The sequence below is a fragment of the Centroberyx affinis genome, unplaced genomic scaffold, assembly GCF_046629955.1.
Source record: "Centroberyx affinis isolate AG114_WGS23_722 - 3 ecotype Tasmania unplaced genomic scaffold, CSIRO-AGI_Caff_v1 ptg000067l_1, whole genome shotgun sequence".
Taxonomy (NCBI): domain Eukaryota; kingdom Metazoa; phylum Chordata; class Actinopteri; order Beryciformes; family Berycidae; genus Centroberyx; species Centroberyx affinis.
Genome location: NW_027278778.1, coordinates 99664 through 114055, shown reverse-complemented (window position 1 = coordinate 114055; position 14392 = coordinate 99664). Strand labels below are relative to the sequence as shown.

The 14392-nt window shown below is 44.0% G+C and overlaps 1 protein-coding gene across 1 annotated transcript; it reads right to left on the bottom strand.

The window, feature by feature from the left end:
- Positions 1–2126: 2126 nt before the first annotated feature.
- cldn19 (claudin 19) lies at positions 2127–14019 on the bottom strand. The gene is made up of 5 exons (XM_071520745.1): positions 13253–14019; positions 7942–8106; positions 7479–7563; positions 6693–6839; positions 2127–3128 (listed from the first exon to the last, which is right to left on the bottom strand). The coding sequence occupies exons 1-5, from the start codon at positions 13473–13475 to the stop codon at positions 3080–3082; spliced, it is 669 nt and encodes a 222-aa protein (XP_071376846.1). The 5' UTR covers positions 13476–14019; the 3' UTR covers positions 2127–3079.
- Between the last annotated feature and the right edge of the window lie 373 nt (positions 14020–14392).

Genomic DNA, 14392 nt, shown 5'->3' with positions numbered 1-14392 from the left:
GTATCCATGACTTGAGACTTGACTTAGACTTGAGACAGATGACTTGAAAGGACTTGACTTTTTTTTTTTTTATTAAATATTTACTTGTTGTTCATTTAGGAGGCTTGTTATTGATTGCCACAAAATGTCAAATATCAGTAAGATTTATAAGATGTAAGCAGACTGCAACAGTTTTCGTTAATGTTGAAAATAAAACTCAAACAACTTTTTATGACCGCTGTCTTTTAACTGATTTAAATGTGGAAACTGGGGTAGATCATCAGAATTTCGTATGACTTGACTTACAGCAGGGACTCGACTTGACTTGCTTGATTCTCACCACAGTAACTTGGGACTTGCTTGTGACTTGCACATGTGTGACTTACTCCCACCTCTGCCTAATAGTGATGTCATCAGGATGCACCCAACACCACATCGCCACAAACTTACATTTAAAGCTGCACTAGGCGAGATTTTTATGTAAAAATGCACCCGTCCTATCAGCCTAAATCACAAAGTGGGGCTGCAACAGAGAAAAGCGTCCCGTCCCCACTGATTGAGAAGCTGTAGATTCTCCCTATATGAGTGTATGTGTGGAAGTTCAAATTTTCCAAACGGTTACCTCTCGCTGGCATTTGGAGCCGCCAATCAGCGAAGTTGCAGCTTTAAAATCTAAAATCTTTACATTCACATAGAACCTGACTCGACTTTTGCGCACGTTACGTCGTTGCAATGATGTTTACAGCGTATCAACAAAGGAGATGGCTCCGGTTTCCACTCTCGCATTCCTAAATTAACAAGATGTCCAAGTTGCAATCGAAAGCATATGCAAGACATAATCCATCATGCAGAGTGCTAAAAGTGGGAAGGCACATTCCAGCGTTTACTATGCTGATTTGGTTAGCGCTGGGTCATCGGGTTCATCGCTTAAGTAACATCCTCTCTCTCTTTGCTTATTTACTTAAGCCGTGGAATATCTCATTGTCAGTAAAGATATATCTTGGATTTTGCGGCGCGCAATTATTTCTCGCATTTGCTTGAGGTTCGCCAAAAAAATGCGACAAAACACTGCACAGATGAGGATATGTATACTGTATGTGGAAGTGAACCCAGTGCATGGAGCGCTTGTGCAAATGTTATGAATGTGCTATGAGTTATAGTTGTTGTAAAATGCTACTGTGGATACACGGTTTACAGCTGGGGCATTAGCGGGATATGTCCATGCAGCTGTTTTTCTTGCTTGAATCTTGGTTCAAAAATGACACCCCGCGCTATTGTCGAACAGACTATATAGTCGTAGCTAGGTGGTGCGTCCGTACATGTCGGGCGCGTGTGAGATTTCACATCCGCACTCTGCTCCCACCACCGATCTCTACCTCCATCGGTGTGGATTTGCCTCAAACAGCCTCTTTTTCACTCTGTATACAAACTCAGCAGCAACGGCATGCGGATAATCTTCCTCTTTGGTAAATTAGACCGTTTATTAGAGCAGCAGAAGAAGTCCGTGGTATACCGTGTTTGCACTGAATGAGTGGTTCACCTGCAGGTCTGACATGTTCTGTTCCACTTGATCTGTCTCTCTTGTGGAGTAATTTGATGCGCATTTGGCATTTCATGAGCATGGAATTATAAGGTTGGATCTGACTTTTTTTTAAGTTGAGTCATCCACATATTCATGATCTTCGAATGTTACTTCAGAATTTTTGGGTGTTCAGTATTTTAAAAAGATAGAAAGCACATAACAGTTTTGTCAAATCTTTGATGCTCAATATCCCAGAACTGCACTCCACCCAGACAGACACTTATAATTCCCACCTCACGATTTGACAAAGTGTTTTATAGTTCATAATTCAACAAAACAACAACAACAAAAAAGAATTCTGTGTTCCCAGCTGAAGCAGTGGTGTGCATGTTAACTTTGCGAGTGTGCCTTTGAGAATGTGCCACACTCCACTGAAGCAGAAGTGGAATTCCACGTCTGCAATTATCGAACAACGGGGTGCAAAAGAAGTATTTGAGGTGGAAGGGAGGAATAGTGGGGGGGAGGTGAGGGGGGGGGGGGGGGGGGGGTGAAAGTCAGGCAAGGGTGAAAAGTTAGGAAACATCTGACAAAGCATTGATTCACAGCCAAAGGTTGTTGTTTTTTTTGTTTTTTTGTCTCTGTTTACTTTATTCTAAAAGAAAACAGACATGGGTATACTGTAAATGAGATGATACACAACATCAAGGAGGTAAATATTAGAGAAAGGAATGGCAATGGTAAATAAATGTAGGCATCAGAAAGGACATTTGAACCGATTACACTCAGCAAACTGGCGTTCCTTAGTACAGGACTTGAACAGGAGACAGCACACAGTACAGTACATCCTCGAGAGTCAATAATACGACGATCCTCTCATTCACACAAAATCATATTGGCACTTTAAAACAAAAGGAATGTATTCGGTATATCCTCAGTCCAGGCTACTTGGAAATAAGGCACACAGCTTGTTTACAAGGTGTGGCGTTAGGCATCGTGTTGAAGATCTACTGCGTGTATGTCTTTGTTGTTTACACATTCTACACATTCATTTCCAGATATCCAACAGAACGCCGACATGATATATGTAATACAATAGAAAAAGGCATACATAACTGCTTGCAGAGGAACTATGGACACGCATCCCTCAGACGGGATGGGACACTATTGGAATCCATGTAGTCAAAAACATACATGTGCACAAACACGTGTTATAAGGCACTGTAGTAAAACATTATATATGTAGTAAAAAAAAAAAAAAAAAAAAAAAAGAATAGAATAGGTGGTATATACACCTGGGCATTTTAACATGTTATAGAAAACATACCCTGAATGGCTGTCTCTCCCAAAGACAACAAAACAGACAAGACAGAGAATATCCAAATATCAATCCCCCTGAAACAACACATTTCATAACACCTCTCCAAACAATTTCCCTATGAACTTTAATAAGACTTATGTTGGTGCAACTTCTTTTGCTTTAATCGCATCTGTTTGTCTGTTTTGATTTTCTCAGTGAGAGGGTTTTTTTGTCTGTTGCCAGAATCTAAACCATGGTAAAGGCCAGAAGACTCTCCCAAACTACAAGTACTGCTCCCTTTTCTCTGGTGGGGTACTTTTAACATTTGGTCTGCAATTCAAAAGGGAAAAAAAAACATGTTTCAGTCAACGTCATATATCACTGAGAACAAAACAAAACTCCCAGAAAGGCGCATCTACACACAAAAAAAAAAAAACCCAGAAGTCATAGGATATGAGTGAAATCATAAAACAACGCGGCGATGTCTTGTGTACAGTTAACGTTCGGTCAATAGTGGGACAGAGGGGGGGGGGGGGGGGAGTCTAGCAGAGGGTTCACCTCGCCCCTTAAAGAGAAGGTCTACAACCATCTGACCGTACATATCCTTTAAGAGTCCATGTTTACAGACAAGGCTCAGTGGGTGGGGCAATATGGGAGGAGACAAGACATCTTAGTGTCCCACGAAATACCGATAAGGTGCAGACATACTTAGGAAAAGGGGAGGGGGGGTGTGGGGGTGGGCGACATGTGCATATTCTATTGCAGGGGTCCAAATTTCGGGGGGTCTAGGAGGTAAAAAGAGTGGGGGGGGGGGGGAGACAGTGGTGGGAAGTCGGACAGTCCTCGATAAAAAGGCGGGGGCTGATCAGTCAGGGAAACTAGTTTCACTCAACAACTCTGCCCTGAATTAGAGGAGAGAAGAAGAAGAAGAGAGAGTCAGAGAAGAACAGGATTAGCGGACAGGTGGTGGGGGGGGAGAGAAATCAAAGACCACATCAAGACCTCTCTCTGATTCTCACAACAGCTCTGAGGTGTTAGTGAGCCAGCGGGAGCCGCTTGATGATTGGGACCGTAAAGGCGTTAAGAGTGCAAAGTGGAAGGAGGAGGAGGAGGAGGAGGAGGAGGAGGAGGAAGAGGGGATGATGCTACATGTCGGCTGGCCAGTAATCAATACAAGTGGGAAGAGATTACATGCTGCACAGAAAAATTAGTAAATGTGATTGATAGAGGTTGAATGCTCATTGGCTGGTGATGGTTACAGGTCAGAGGAAGCTGAGGAATATAATAAGCTACAGCACTATCATGCCATTCATGAGGTAATAAGACATGTCTGATTTTTCTGCCTTAGTTAGCTGTTGCTGAAACATACGCTGATTAAATGTACATTTTCTTTTCTTTGGACATAGCTCTACAGGTAGTTTTTTATCATGCTTGTTGTTGAGGAATCATTGACAGCAGTGGTTCTCAACCTGGGGTCTGGGGACCACTAGGGGTCCTTGAGGGGGTTCCAGGGGGTCCCCAGCAAATTGATGAATTGTGAAACTTCATTATTTCATTTACAAGAAGTCAACACAATTAGAGAATGTAGAAGAATTACTTTTTTTTATCATAGTTTCATTATCTCTCTACCTACAGTACAGATAGTCATGGAATTCTGGACAAAATCATATCTGACAATAAAAATATTCTCAGATTTGGGTGCGAGAAACAAAATCTCATCAAATGGGGGTCCGTGGCTCTATGTGGACTAAATTAGGGGTCCTTGATATGAAAAAGGTTGAGAATCACTGATTTACAGCACAGCTGCTACTGACAGGCCCGTGACTTCCCCCCTTTATTTAAAGGGGATAACGAATGTCCTATAGACCTGCACACCCCCCACTCTGAGAATAATGGAACACTCCACAAACAAGCGTCTACCGAGAAGAGAGGCCGTATGACTGGGAAATTGGGGGGGGGGGGGCAATTCTAAGAAAAGTTAATGGCTTTATTATCTGGAACAGTGATGGACCAGCTCTTTCAGCAGGCACAAATGAAGGTATAGTAAAGTGGGCACGTCAAGGGGCCACTCAAGGGCCAATTTAAAACTACTGCTGAGTTTCGCAGGCACTTAACATGGTAGACGTGGGTAAATAAAAAACGCTGCTGGGATATATTGGACTTCATGGTTTATTGGCCTGTAGCGGTCTGTGGTCACTGTATATGGAATAAATTCACACGGGGTCTACAGCGACAACGTTAAATGTAACGCGGTTTATATTTTATTTACAACTCTGTTTTTACAGTGCCATGCTAGCTCACGGCCCACTACAAAGTAATCTCTATTACTGTATTAGCGGCTTATAGCTTATGATCCCCGGTTGGATTACAGTTCTGTGAGAAGTACATGAAATTCCTTTGAACTGCGGATCCTGTTTATTCAAAAATACATGTTTACTTTGGTTCTACAAAAAGATTATGAAATGATATAGTGTATGGGTCTTGAATGAAGGTGTTAGTTAATGGAGCGTGAGATGTGCGCGTTGATGGGCATCTCCCCTTTTTCTTAGTAAAATGGTGAAATGGTCATTAACAGCATTCATACTCAGCATTGGTACACCTTTAACTGACAATTCACCTCCACTGCTGCAGTTCAGTTAGTGTGCTGATGTGCAACTAGTGTCAAGTGATTGTTGTAGGACACAGGGCTACATCAAAGAAGCCTAACTAGCTTCAGCTGTTACAAAATGGCTCCCTAAGGCCGTGATCACACAGGACTTTTGTTTTAATGCTTTGTGTTTTTTAATCAAATGTTTCGCAGGTCTTGGAGAAATTCCATAGCTGGTTAGCTAGATATAGATGTTCCCAACTTAAGTACAATATGTGAGGCACATGTTTTTTTGTTTAATAGCTGAACAAGTCTCACCTTGAGCTGCACAGTGCTTTATGTGAAATTAGCATTATAAAAATTAGCAGTGCCTGAAGGGAAGTAAGCCACCTGCTACAGTTTTCCCGGTAAGTTAACGTTAACTTTAGCGTCCTTTTAGCTCTCTTTATTACCGGCGATGCTCACAGCTGCACTTGGGGTTTGAGCGGCAGAAATAAGCGTCGTATCTGATCACGGCCTAAATTGACATGTTTTTCTGGCTGAGACTGTATAAGCCAATATGTGCTTCTCCTACAATAGAGGAGGAGCCCATGAATTGAGTGGCTCGGGCTCTTCCTCACACAACCTAACTGCACCAGTGGAGTGTGAATAGACAAAAGTAATATGGAGGCAACACACAAGATGCAGCTCCAACCAGGAAGCATAGGACAGGCTAATCATTGTAGATTCTATTTCATGTACAGGCCAAACCTCATTTTGCCAATCTTCTAGCTAGGGTACCTAGCTGTACCTACACCTCATACTTTGCCTTTCAATTCACTTTAAAGTTAGTTTTGCCGTACCGATAAGCAGATAATGTGATTGGTTTTCTTTGTATCACTAGAGAAGTGTGCAAACAGAGCAAGTGGCTGTTTGGAATGTTTTAGGTTCCGATTGAAGCAGCGGCAATGATTTGGAGGAGGTTAAATAATGACTTTAAGGCGCATGAAAGGCTCACAACACAAGCTACAAAAATAAGTGAGCTAGATCACCATGATCTGCATGAAATATGTAGGTTGTCTGCTCACAAATAAGTTATGAAAGTTTGTACATTATCAGTAAAAGCTTTTGTATCCACAATATTACATTTGGTGGATAGTGTGTGTGTGTGCTACATGAGTGTGTACGTGTGTGCATGATAGTCTTTTTTTTTTTGTGTTTTATTTTAAGAGACATAATCTGGGTAAAAAAAAAAGGGGGGTGGAGCCAAGCGTGTCCTCTGCTCTCTGTTTGGGTGGCTGCTGGAAGGGGGTGGGGTTTACACGTACTCCCTGGCTGTGGAAGGCTGTGATTGGCGGTAATATTGCTGCCCTCGCCTGTCCTCGTTGGAGCAGGAGCAGCACAGGAAGGAGCCGCCCAGTACCGTCAGACTGGCCGCCGCCCATCCCACGAACAGGGCGGAGCCAAACTCATACCTGTACGGGACAGGGGGAGGAGAATAAGAAGAATAACATAAGAATAACATAAGAAGACAAACTAGAAGGATGACTTGAAAGATGTCAGAGGTTTCACAGTTTCATTGAACTGTCATATGAACAGGCGAGGTGACTATGACATATGCTGCTTTCATGTGCTCCTGATACGCTCAAAAATATGACTTCCAGCTTTTGGTCCCAAATCATAACCAAATGGACCATGTAACAAAAGTAGTTTTTTGTTTGTTTTACTTAAGAAATCAAGTGGCACAGAGCTCCGACTGAATATAGAAACATATAACAATACTAAGCATATACAAAGAATGCCCAACAGTACCAGATAATAACAATAATAACAATAATTTCCCTTTTACTATCAATTATTGACCTGGTTTCCATGCTCTTCGTCCCCTAAACATCACATACTGTATGGGCAACTTGAGTATGATACAAAATTCCCAGTTGCATTTTCTTCTTTGTTGATGTGCATTCGAAAAGTAATGACTTATAGTAATTCTGACAGTACTTGAAGGCAGCAGTGTTCTGATTCAAAGCAAAGGCCAAAAAGATGGAGGGTTTCGCTTTCACTTGTGGGAGAGTAAGAGTCATTCGATTTCCACTGATACCAGGTGTACGTACCTGGCGTTGAGCGGCGTATTTGGGTTGAAGAACTGATAGGACACCTGAGTGGCATACCAGGACACAGAGACCAGCGTACATAGACCTGAGGAGGGAGACCGTAATACGAGTAAATTAGTTCTCTGTGCGCTGTAGTAGCTAACTGTCAAGACTAACACACACATGCGGCTTGCAAAAAAATTGTTTTTCTCCCCCGGGCTCGTGGCTCGATGTCTAATGTGTTCAAAATCACCACTTCCTGTTTACAGCAGGGACACTAATTACCCCGAAGACCCCTGGTGAGAGTTTCTGGCCAGAGGAATGTCAGACCGCTCTCGCTGAATGCGCTGATTGCAGAAGATACAAACAACCGCAAGTCTATATTGTCGGTCGCAAACCAAACCAAAGCCCCCGTTCATTTTGGAGATACACAAATAGAACACTGCACAGAGTTTTGAGACGACCAGGAGTGCAGAAATCTCACCTGCAAGCAGGAAGAGGGCTCCCCCGGACACGGCGATGCGGGTCTTAGTGGCGGGGTTGTTATCTCCCACCTTAGTGCACTTCATGCCCACCACGCTGACGATGATGCCGATAAAGCCCAGCAGCACTGACACCACCATGAGGGCGCGGCATGTCTGGATGTGGACTGGACAGAGGAGGAGGAGGACAGAGGAGACAGAGGAAGGCGGGTGATAATGACAGAATCCAAGAGAGAGATCGGAGAGAAAGTATGAAAGCAAGACGAGAGCAAAGACAATGAGAGATAGGGCAGACAAAAGACAAAGAAAGTCTTTTTAGTCTCACATGGAATGCCATCGTTGGACATGAAACAACATAAATCATCGAATCAATCATTGAAGGGAGACCACATGCATTTACAACGCTCCACCACTGTCCTGTTTTCCGGGGCAGGGTAATTCCAGCTTCAGCCCAGAGGTAACTTGGCCGGCTCCGGGGGAACCTTAAACCATTCCCCAGATCTTCTCCAGATCATTCCACAGTGGTTTCGCTCCTCGGAAATCTAATGTGCGCGCCCACATAGGCCTCAGCACACACATAACTCAGTGGGAGGGACATAGTTACACATATTTACACACACACACATGCATACAAATACACGAATGTACGCATCTACGCACACAGGCAGTGACTGTAGGTGGAGCAGACACAGATAAAACACACAACTCTCTCTCTCACACGGAGCAGCTGTAGGAGGGCCTGCTTTACATGTTTCACACAGTGGGATTAGTGTGGCTTTGTCACAAAGCAAGATTGTTTTCACGGGGCTGTCGTCACGGCGATCAGACGTTACTGCCTCAAACACCAGCCGCTCAGACAACTGGACCTGTTAATGCTAGCGCAAAGCTAAGCGCTTACTGATAACGTCAAAATACAGATGGGAGTGTTTCTTATTTACCACATGTGAGGGCATTAACAAAAGCCAGAACGTGCAAATTCCGATATACAGAGTCTGATATCTGACATAAGCTGACAAATTTGGTGGTGAGAGCGAAAGCCAAACACAACACGGCTGTTTCAAATAGGTTTAACAGCTAAGGGCACAGACAACAGCATCAAATAACAATGGCTTCAAGTGTAAGCCACAGCGCTTATACATCACAGGAGAGAAGCACCAATCAACCAAAGTAAGTCAAAACCACAAACAACACTATAGAATAGAATAGAATAGGATAGGATAGAATAGAAGTATGATTATTTGGTCGTACAAAAAAAAATCAATCACTTCAAATGCAGTTGTTGAGCAATAGGTTGTCTGGAAAGTTAAAGTCATCATACGTCATTGTGACAGAAATACACACACCATCATTCATAGCTGGGCAATGAAGTACCATTTCAGAAGCCGATCTGAAGGAGCTCATGATGGGGAAAGGGGATGGAACAATCTTTGAAGTCTGATTTATGGGTCCAGGGTTCCGTTTGATGGATGATTTTAATGGCTTTCAACAGAGAGAGGTTTGATTTTCTGTTCTTTCATCCACTCTGGCCATTCTTCTCTTCTTCTGAGAGTGTGTGTGTGTGTGCGTGGGGGGGCTTAGGCTGGCGCTAAATGACACCATTCTGACCGGTTCAGTCGGTGACAAACCCCAAAGGGGTGTTTGAGGGCCTCTGGGGTGAAGGAGAGGCTAGAGAAGGGAGGTGGGTGTGAGTTGGCTCACCCACTAGGCTCTGTCTTCCCAGTGCCAAGGTTGGCAGTGCCAGCCACAAGCTTTCAATGAGTTTGTGTGCTTGCGTGTGTGTGTTTGCGTGTGTGTGGTGTGTGTGTGTGGGCACTGTAAGGTCCCATTGTGAGGTCACTCGTGACTCTTTCACACGTAATATCTGTTTGCCTACTCAAAAACTCAAAAACAAAACAACTCAAAGCACAAACACACTAACATTTTGTCCTCTATATTATTACCGCACTTAAATCAATTGACACCAATTGAATTTCCTGAACCAATTAGTGAGTTCACTTGAAGTGTACATGGTGGTAATCCCACTATCTTATCTAGCTGAGATCAAATTCTTTAAGCCAATGACTAAGATAAAAAAAGGCATTAGAGAGAGAGAGAGAGACAGAGAGAGAGAGAGAGAGAGGAACAATGTGTGCCAGTAGGAGGCTGCCGGACCATCCCAAGGCGAGCACATAGCTGCTGCTATCCCCTCTGGTGACCTCATCACAGGGCAGGGAAACAGGCGATAAGCAGGCTGGGAGGTCGGGATGGGGAGGGAGACGCATCACACCATCTCATCTGCTTATGTGGGTGGGAAGCCTCGGATTCTTACTGTTTGTAACACAGATAGTAAACCCACACTGATATACAGTAGGTCTGCCATAGTGGTGGTTCTCATGAATAGGCACAGCCAGTTCTCCAAGTGTTAAGAAGGGTTGATTTTTCAGTGAGAATTGATTGATTGGAGAGTTGTTTGTCCATTCATAGAGCTGATATGGCTCTGGGCCGGCTGCTCAAAACTATCTAAAGTGTTAAATTAACTTTTAACTTAATTTTTACACCCCGGAGTTAAATTAACACAGGTGATTTTGCTGTGCACAGTGTCCTGATCTCCTGTATCTCAAACTAAATTTAGCAAGCAGAATCCCTCGTATACTTCTACATTAAGATCCATTACAGAACCAAAGTTTCCAAGCAAGAGGAAATAACTTGAATATCCGCTTCTGTGAATACATTATGACAATATGGACCAGCAGCAAAACCATTCAAAGTGGACAAAGTGTACAGTACAACAATGTAACATGGCTCTACATCATACATCCGAATTAACATCTGCCAGGCTCTGATACCACATCTCTAGCTCTGAAACACAGACAAGAACTGTCCTTTCAGCACCACCATCCACACTCCAAAAAATCCTCTTTGAACAATAACAACCGACTCTCCCAACCATGTAATGTGCTGATCATCGTCTCCTTTTTGAGCTATGTGCTCAGCAAACCTGCAAGGAGAAGATCCAGCAGTTTCCACTACAGTTGCTTGGCCGCATCAGTTAGAGCCCAGCACAGTCTGGTGAACAATTACACCAACCATCACATGTTGCCCCCGCTGCGAATTTAGCCAGGGAGGAGAGTTCACTCCGAATTCAGCTCCGTGCTGCTGATGGTCGACCTGCTGGATCAAGGGGTGTTCGGTGGGGGTTCGGTCCACCGGCCCCCTCCCCATCGTTATTGGATGTTGCTCTGCTCCATTGCGTAATAGTCCTGTCTGTCTGGAGCAGCACCTGAGTGAACTTCTGATTGATCGTGGGGCATGGAGCGAATGATTTGAAGCTTGGCCACGCCTTTTCGGTCCACTGTTCATGCGGAACATACAGTTACTTGCATCATCACATACAGTACATGGAGCTAATGCAGGCCTCTTTTGCGAAATTTGACCATAGAAGTCTATATCATTCCTAGATACAGACATATAGTCCCATACATATATGCAAGTCCTCAGTAAGGTCAGAGGTCAAAGTGGAACATCTTAGGGTTCAGTGCCTTGCTCAGAAACATCCAAGCAGTGGATGCAATACCAGCCAATCTTCGTTTACCATCTTACACCTTGCAATCAGTGCTGGGAATTGTACCAACAACCTTTTAATCATTAGCTACTCCCTAGACCTCCAGGTCAACACAGTAGCAGTGGAATCCAAAGTAAAAGAATATTCCCTGTCATATAAGCAGTTTGACAAAGTGGTATTAGCCGTTGTGGTTTTAATGGGAAACCTTTGTGTTTGCCCTCAGCCTGAATCTCAACACTCACTGGGTGTGTTAGTGGACAAGTGGAACAATGTGCGCGTGTGGGGAAGACAGAGCGCATTCTGGGAATATCTCTGGTGTTTGGCTCAACACTGCTCTTTTCTTCTCCAAACAACCCCTATTCATCCGCAAGGACAATACGCTGTTCTTATGGCTGCGATGAGCCAAAGGAGATGGCCGTTCAGCGCATGCACCCCTCACACAGAAAGCCACAGAAAATGTTTTGATATGGGCCTAATGACTCACCAAAGGCACCAAAATGTTTGCAAAGTGCCCCGGTTTGTTGCTCCGAGGCCAGTTGTGCCACACCGGGATTAATCGGGCGCATCAAGTCTTAATGGACAAACCGCAGAGAAAAACAGAAACTCAAAGAGCAAGCTTTCAATTGTTTCATGGAAATTGGTTTTGACCGAGCCCACCCCCTGTAGTCTTTCATTAGAAACCCTAATAGGATGATTTAGGCAGACAGTAGATGGATGGATTCATATAATCTGCGTGCCATTAATTATGAGTCAGTAGGTCCTACTTACAGATTGGAGATGACAGGAAGCTCATATTCCGAGCTAATTTATGTCTGAACCCCACATTCCTCAATCCCCCCCACCCCACCCCCACCCCTCACTCCTCACACATTCAGTTTGATGATGTTTTTGAGTTTCAAGGCCGAATTGAATTTCATTAAACATGCTAACAGCAACATTTTAAGTGAGATTTATGCTTCTGAATTTAATGTGTCCCAGATAGAAGGGGCTTTGGGAGTTGTTTTCCTTCTGTTTCTGCTGCTGATCCGTACATTTGGGCTAACCACAACAGCCTTTTTAATTAAAACAATACCATTGATAGTCCATTGTGAACTTTATCATTTGTGAAAGACAAAAGCGACAGCACACAAGTAAATCGATTTCTGCTACTTCTCTCTTGTGCAACACATGTTTCTGTTATCATGGCAAATGAATCATACATTATCACCTCCACATCACATCACAGACATACCAAGAAAAAAAAAATCATCAGTATTAAAGAAATAATATAGGGGCAGCCAGGAAAGAAAGTCATTTCACCATATAAGAAAGAAGGTAAGAATAAAGTAAAAGAATGAAGCAGAGAGTGATAAAAAGAAATTGGCAAAACTTTACTAGAGGTGCACTGTGATGCATCACAAGCAGATCATAAGCCCATTAGAGGCATAAATTAACTTTTTCCACAATATAATCATCAGACAAACACCATCAGACAAACATTAAATTTAACACATTTCATTAACTACACAGTTGCCCCATAAAGTAATCAACCCCTTAAAGTTTTTGCATATTATGTGTATTATATTGTGCTCTGATTATTAAAACTCACGCACTCACAATATGCTCATAATGCGCTTATGATGCCTTATAATGCCTTATGAGCACCACTTAAAGTGTCACCACTTTGGTAGGAATTTCACTGGAGAAACAACGGTCGAAGAGTGAGCAACGGCCAGAGAAAACTGCAAAGTACAAGCCACGGTTAGCGAGTCAAAGGCAAACATTGTACTCACTGTCCAGCGAGAGCATGGAGTCAAAGATCTTGCACTGCACCTGTCCTGTGCTCTGCGAGGCACAGCTCATCCACAGCCCCTCGTACAGACCCACGGCCGTGATGATGGCATCGCCGGCGTACGATGACTGCTTCCACTGGGGCAAGGCGGTGGTGGAGATGATGCCTATCCAGCCGCCCAACGCCAGGAAGTAACCCAACAACTGGAGACCTGAATTGGCCATTATTATCTAGCTTTCTCTCTCTCTCTACTATGATCTGCTCTCGCTCACTTTCTCTCCCTGTTTCACTCGCAGCAGCCTCTGTGTGGGTGACCCTTTTTGTGTCGTCCCTTCCCTTGAGCCGTCTCCACGGGGAAAAACACCTGTAGCAAATCCTGGCAGGGGGTTTATACGTGTGTCTCCTTTCTCTTCACTATCTGGTCCCTCTGAGCATCTCCCTCTCTCTCTCTGCTTCAACTCTCATCTGGAGATGTCCCCTCTGTCTCTCTCTCTCTGTTTGTCTCTAGAACTCTTTCTTTCTCTCTCCGCGTCCCCGGGGGCTGGTGTCGACCCAGGTTGTCCCGTCTGAGTCCTGGGTGTCTTGCGGGGGCTTGGGTCAAAGTGGAACAAGAGGCTTGGCGGCGGTCAGCGGTTCAGTTCATCGAGCTCCGTCGCTGGGCTGCCTCACTCTCTGCATGGCTTCTTCCAGTTCTCTCTCTCTCTCTCTCTCTCTCTCTCTCTCTCTCTCTGCTGCTCGCTTTCTTTCCCCCCCACTACAGTCTTTCCATCTGCTCCGGGCTCAAGTGGCTGAATGAGGGGTAGAAGGGAAAAAAAGAAAAGTAAAAAAAACAAAAAAAACATATGAACACAAAAAGCTGACCACAAAGGGATGGGGTAAAGGGCTGGCTTGTGATTGGGTGGCTCTGAGTTGTGGGAACGCCCACTGGGAGGGGAGAGGGAGGGGCTGGCTGGGAAAATAAAGACTGTTTCAAACGGAGAGGGAAAGAAAGAGAAACAGCTGTAGGTGAGGAGAGAAAACACCATAGGTAAAGCCAGGAGTGTTAACAAGAAACCCTCAAACAACATGACACATTTAGCTTGCAAAGTTGTTCCAATCCACATGATGACTTTGTACAGCAGGATATCATTCAGTAAACAAA

Bases quoted from the DNA above. Each gene is read 5' to 3' on its own strand.
- cldn19 (XM_071520745.1), bottom strand. From the start codon at position 13,475: ATGGCCAATTCAGGTCTCCAGTTGTTGGGTTACTTCCTGGCGTTGGGC. The intron at 8,107-13,252 runs GTGAGTACAATG...TCCTCTGTCCAG, and splicing joins CTCCATGCTCTCGCTGGACA to TCCACATCCAGACATGCCGC. The intron at 3,129-6,692 runs GTACGTGTAAAC...TTTGAATTGCAG, and splicing joins CAGCCTTCCACAGCCAGGGA to ACCAAATGTTAAAAGTACCC.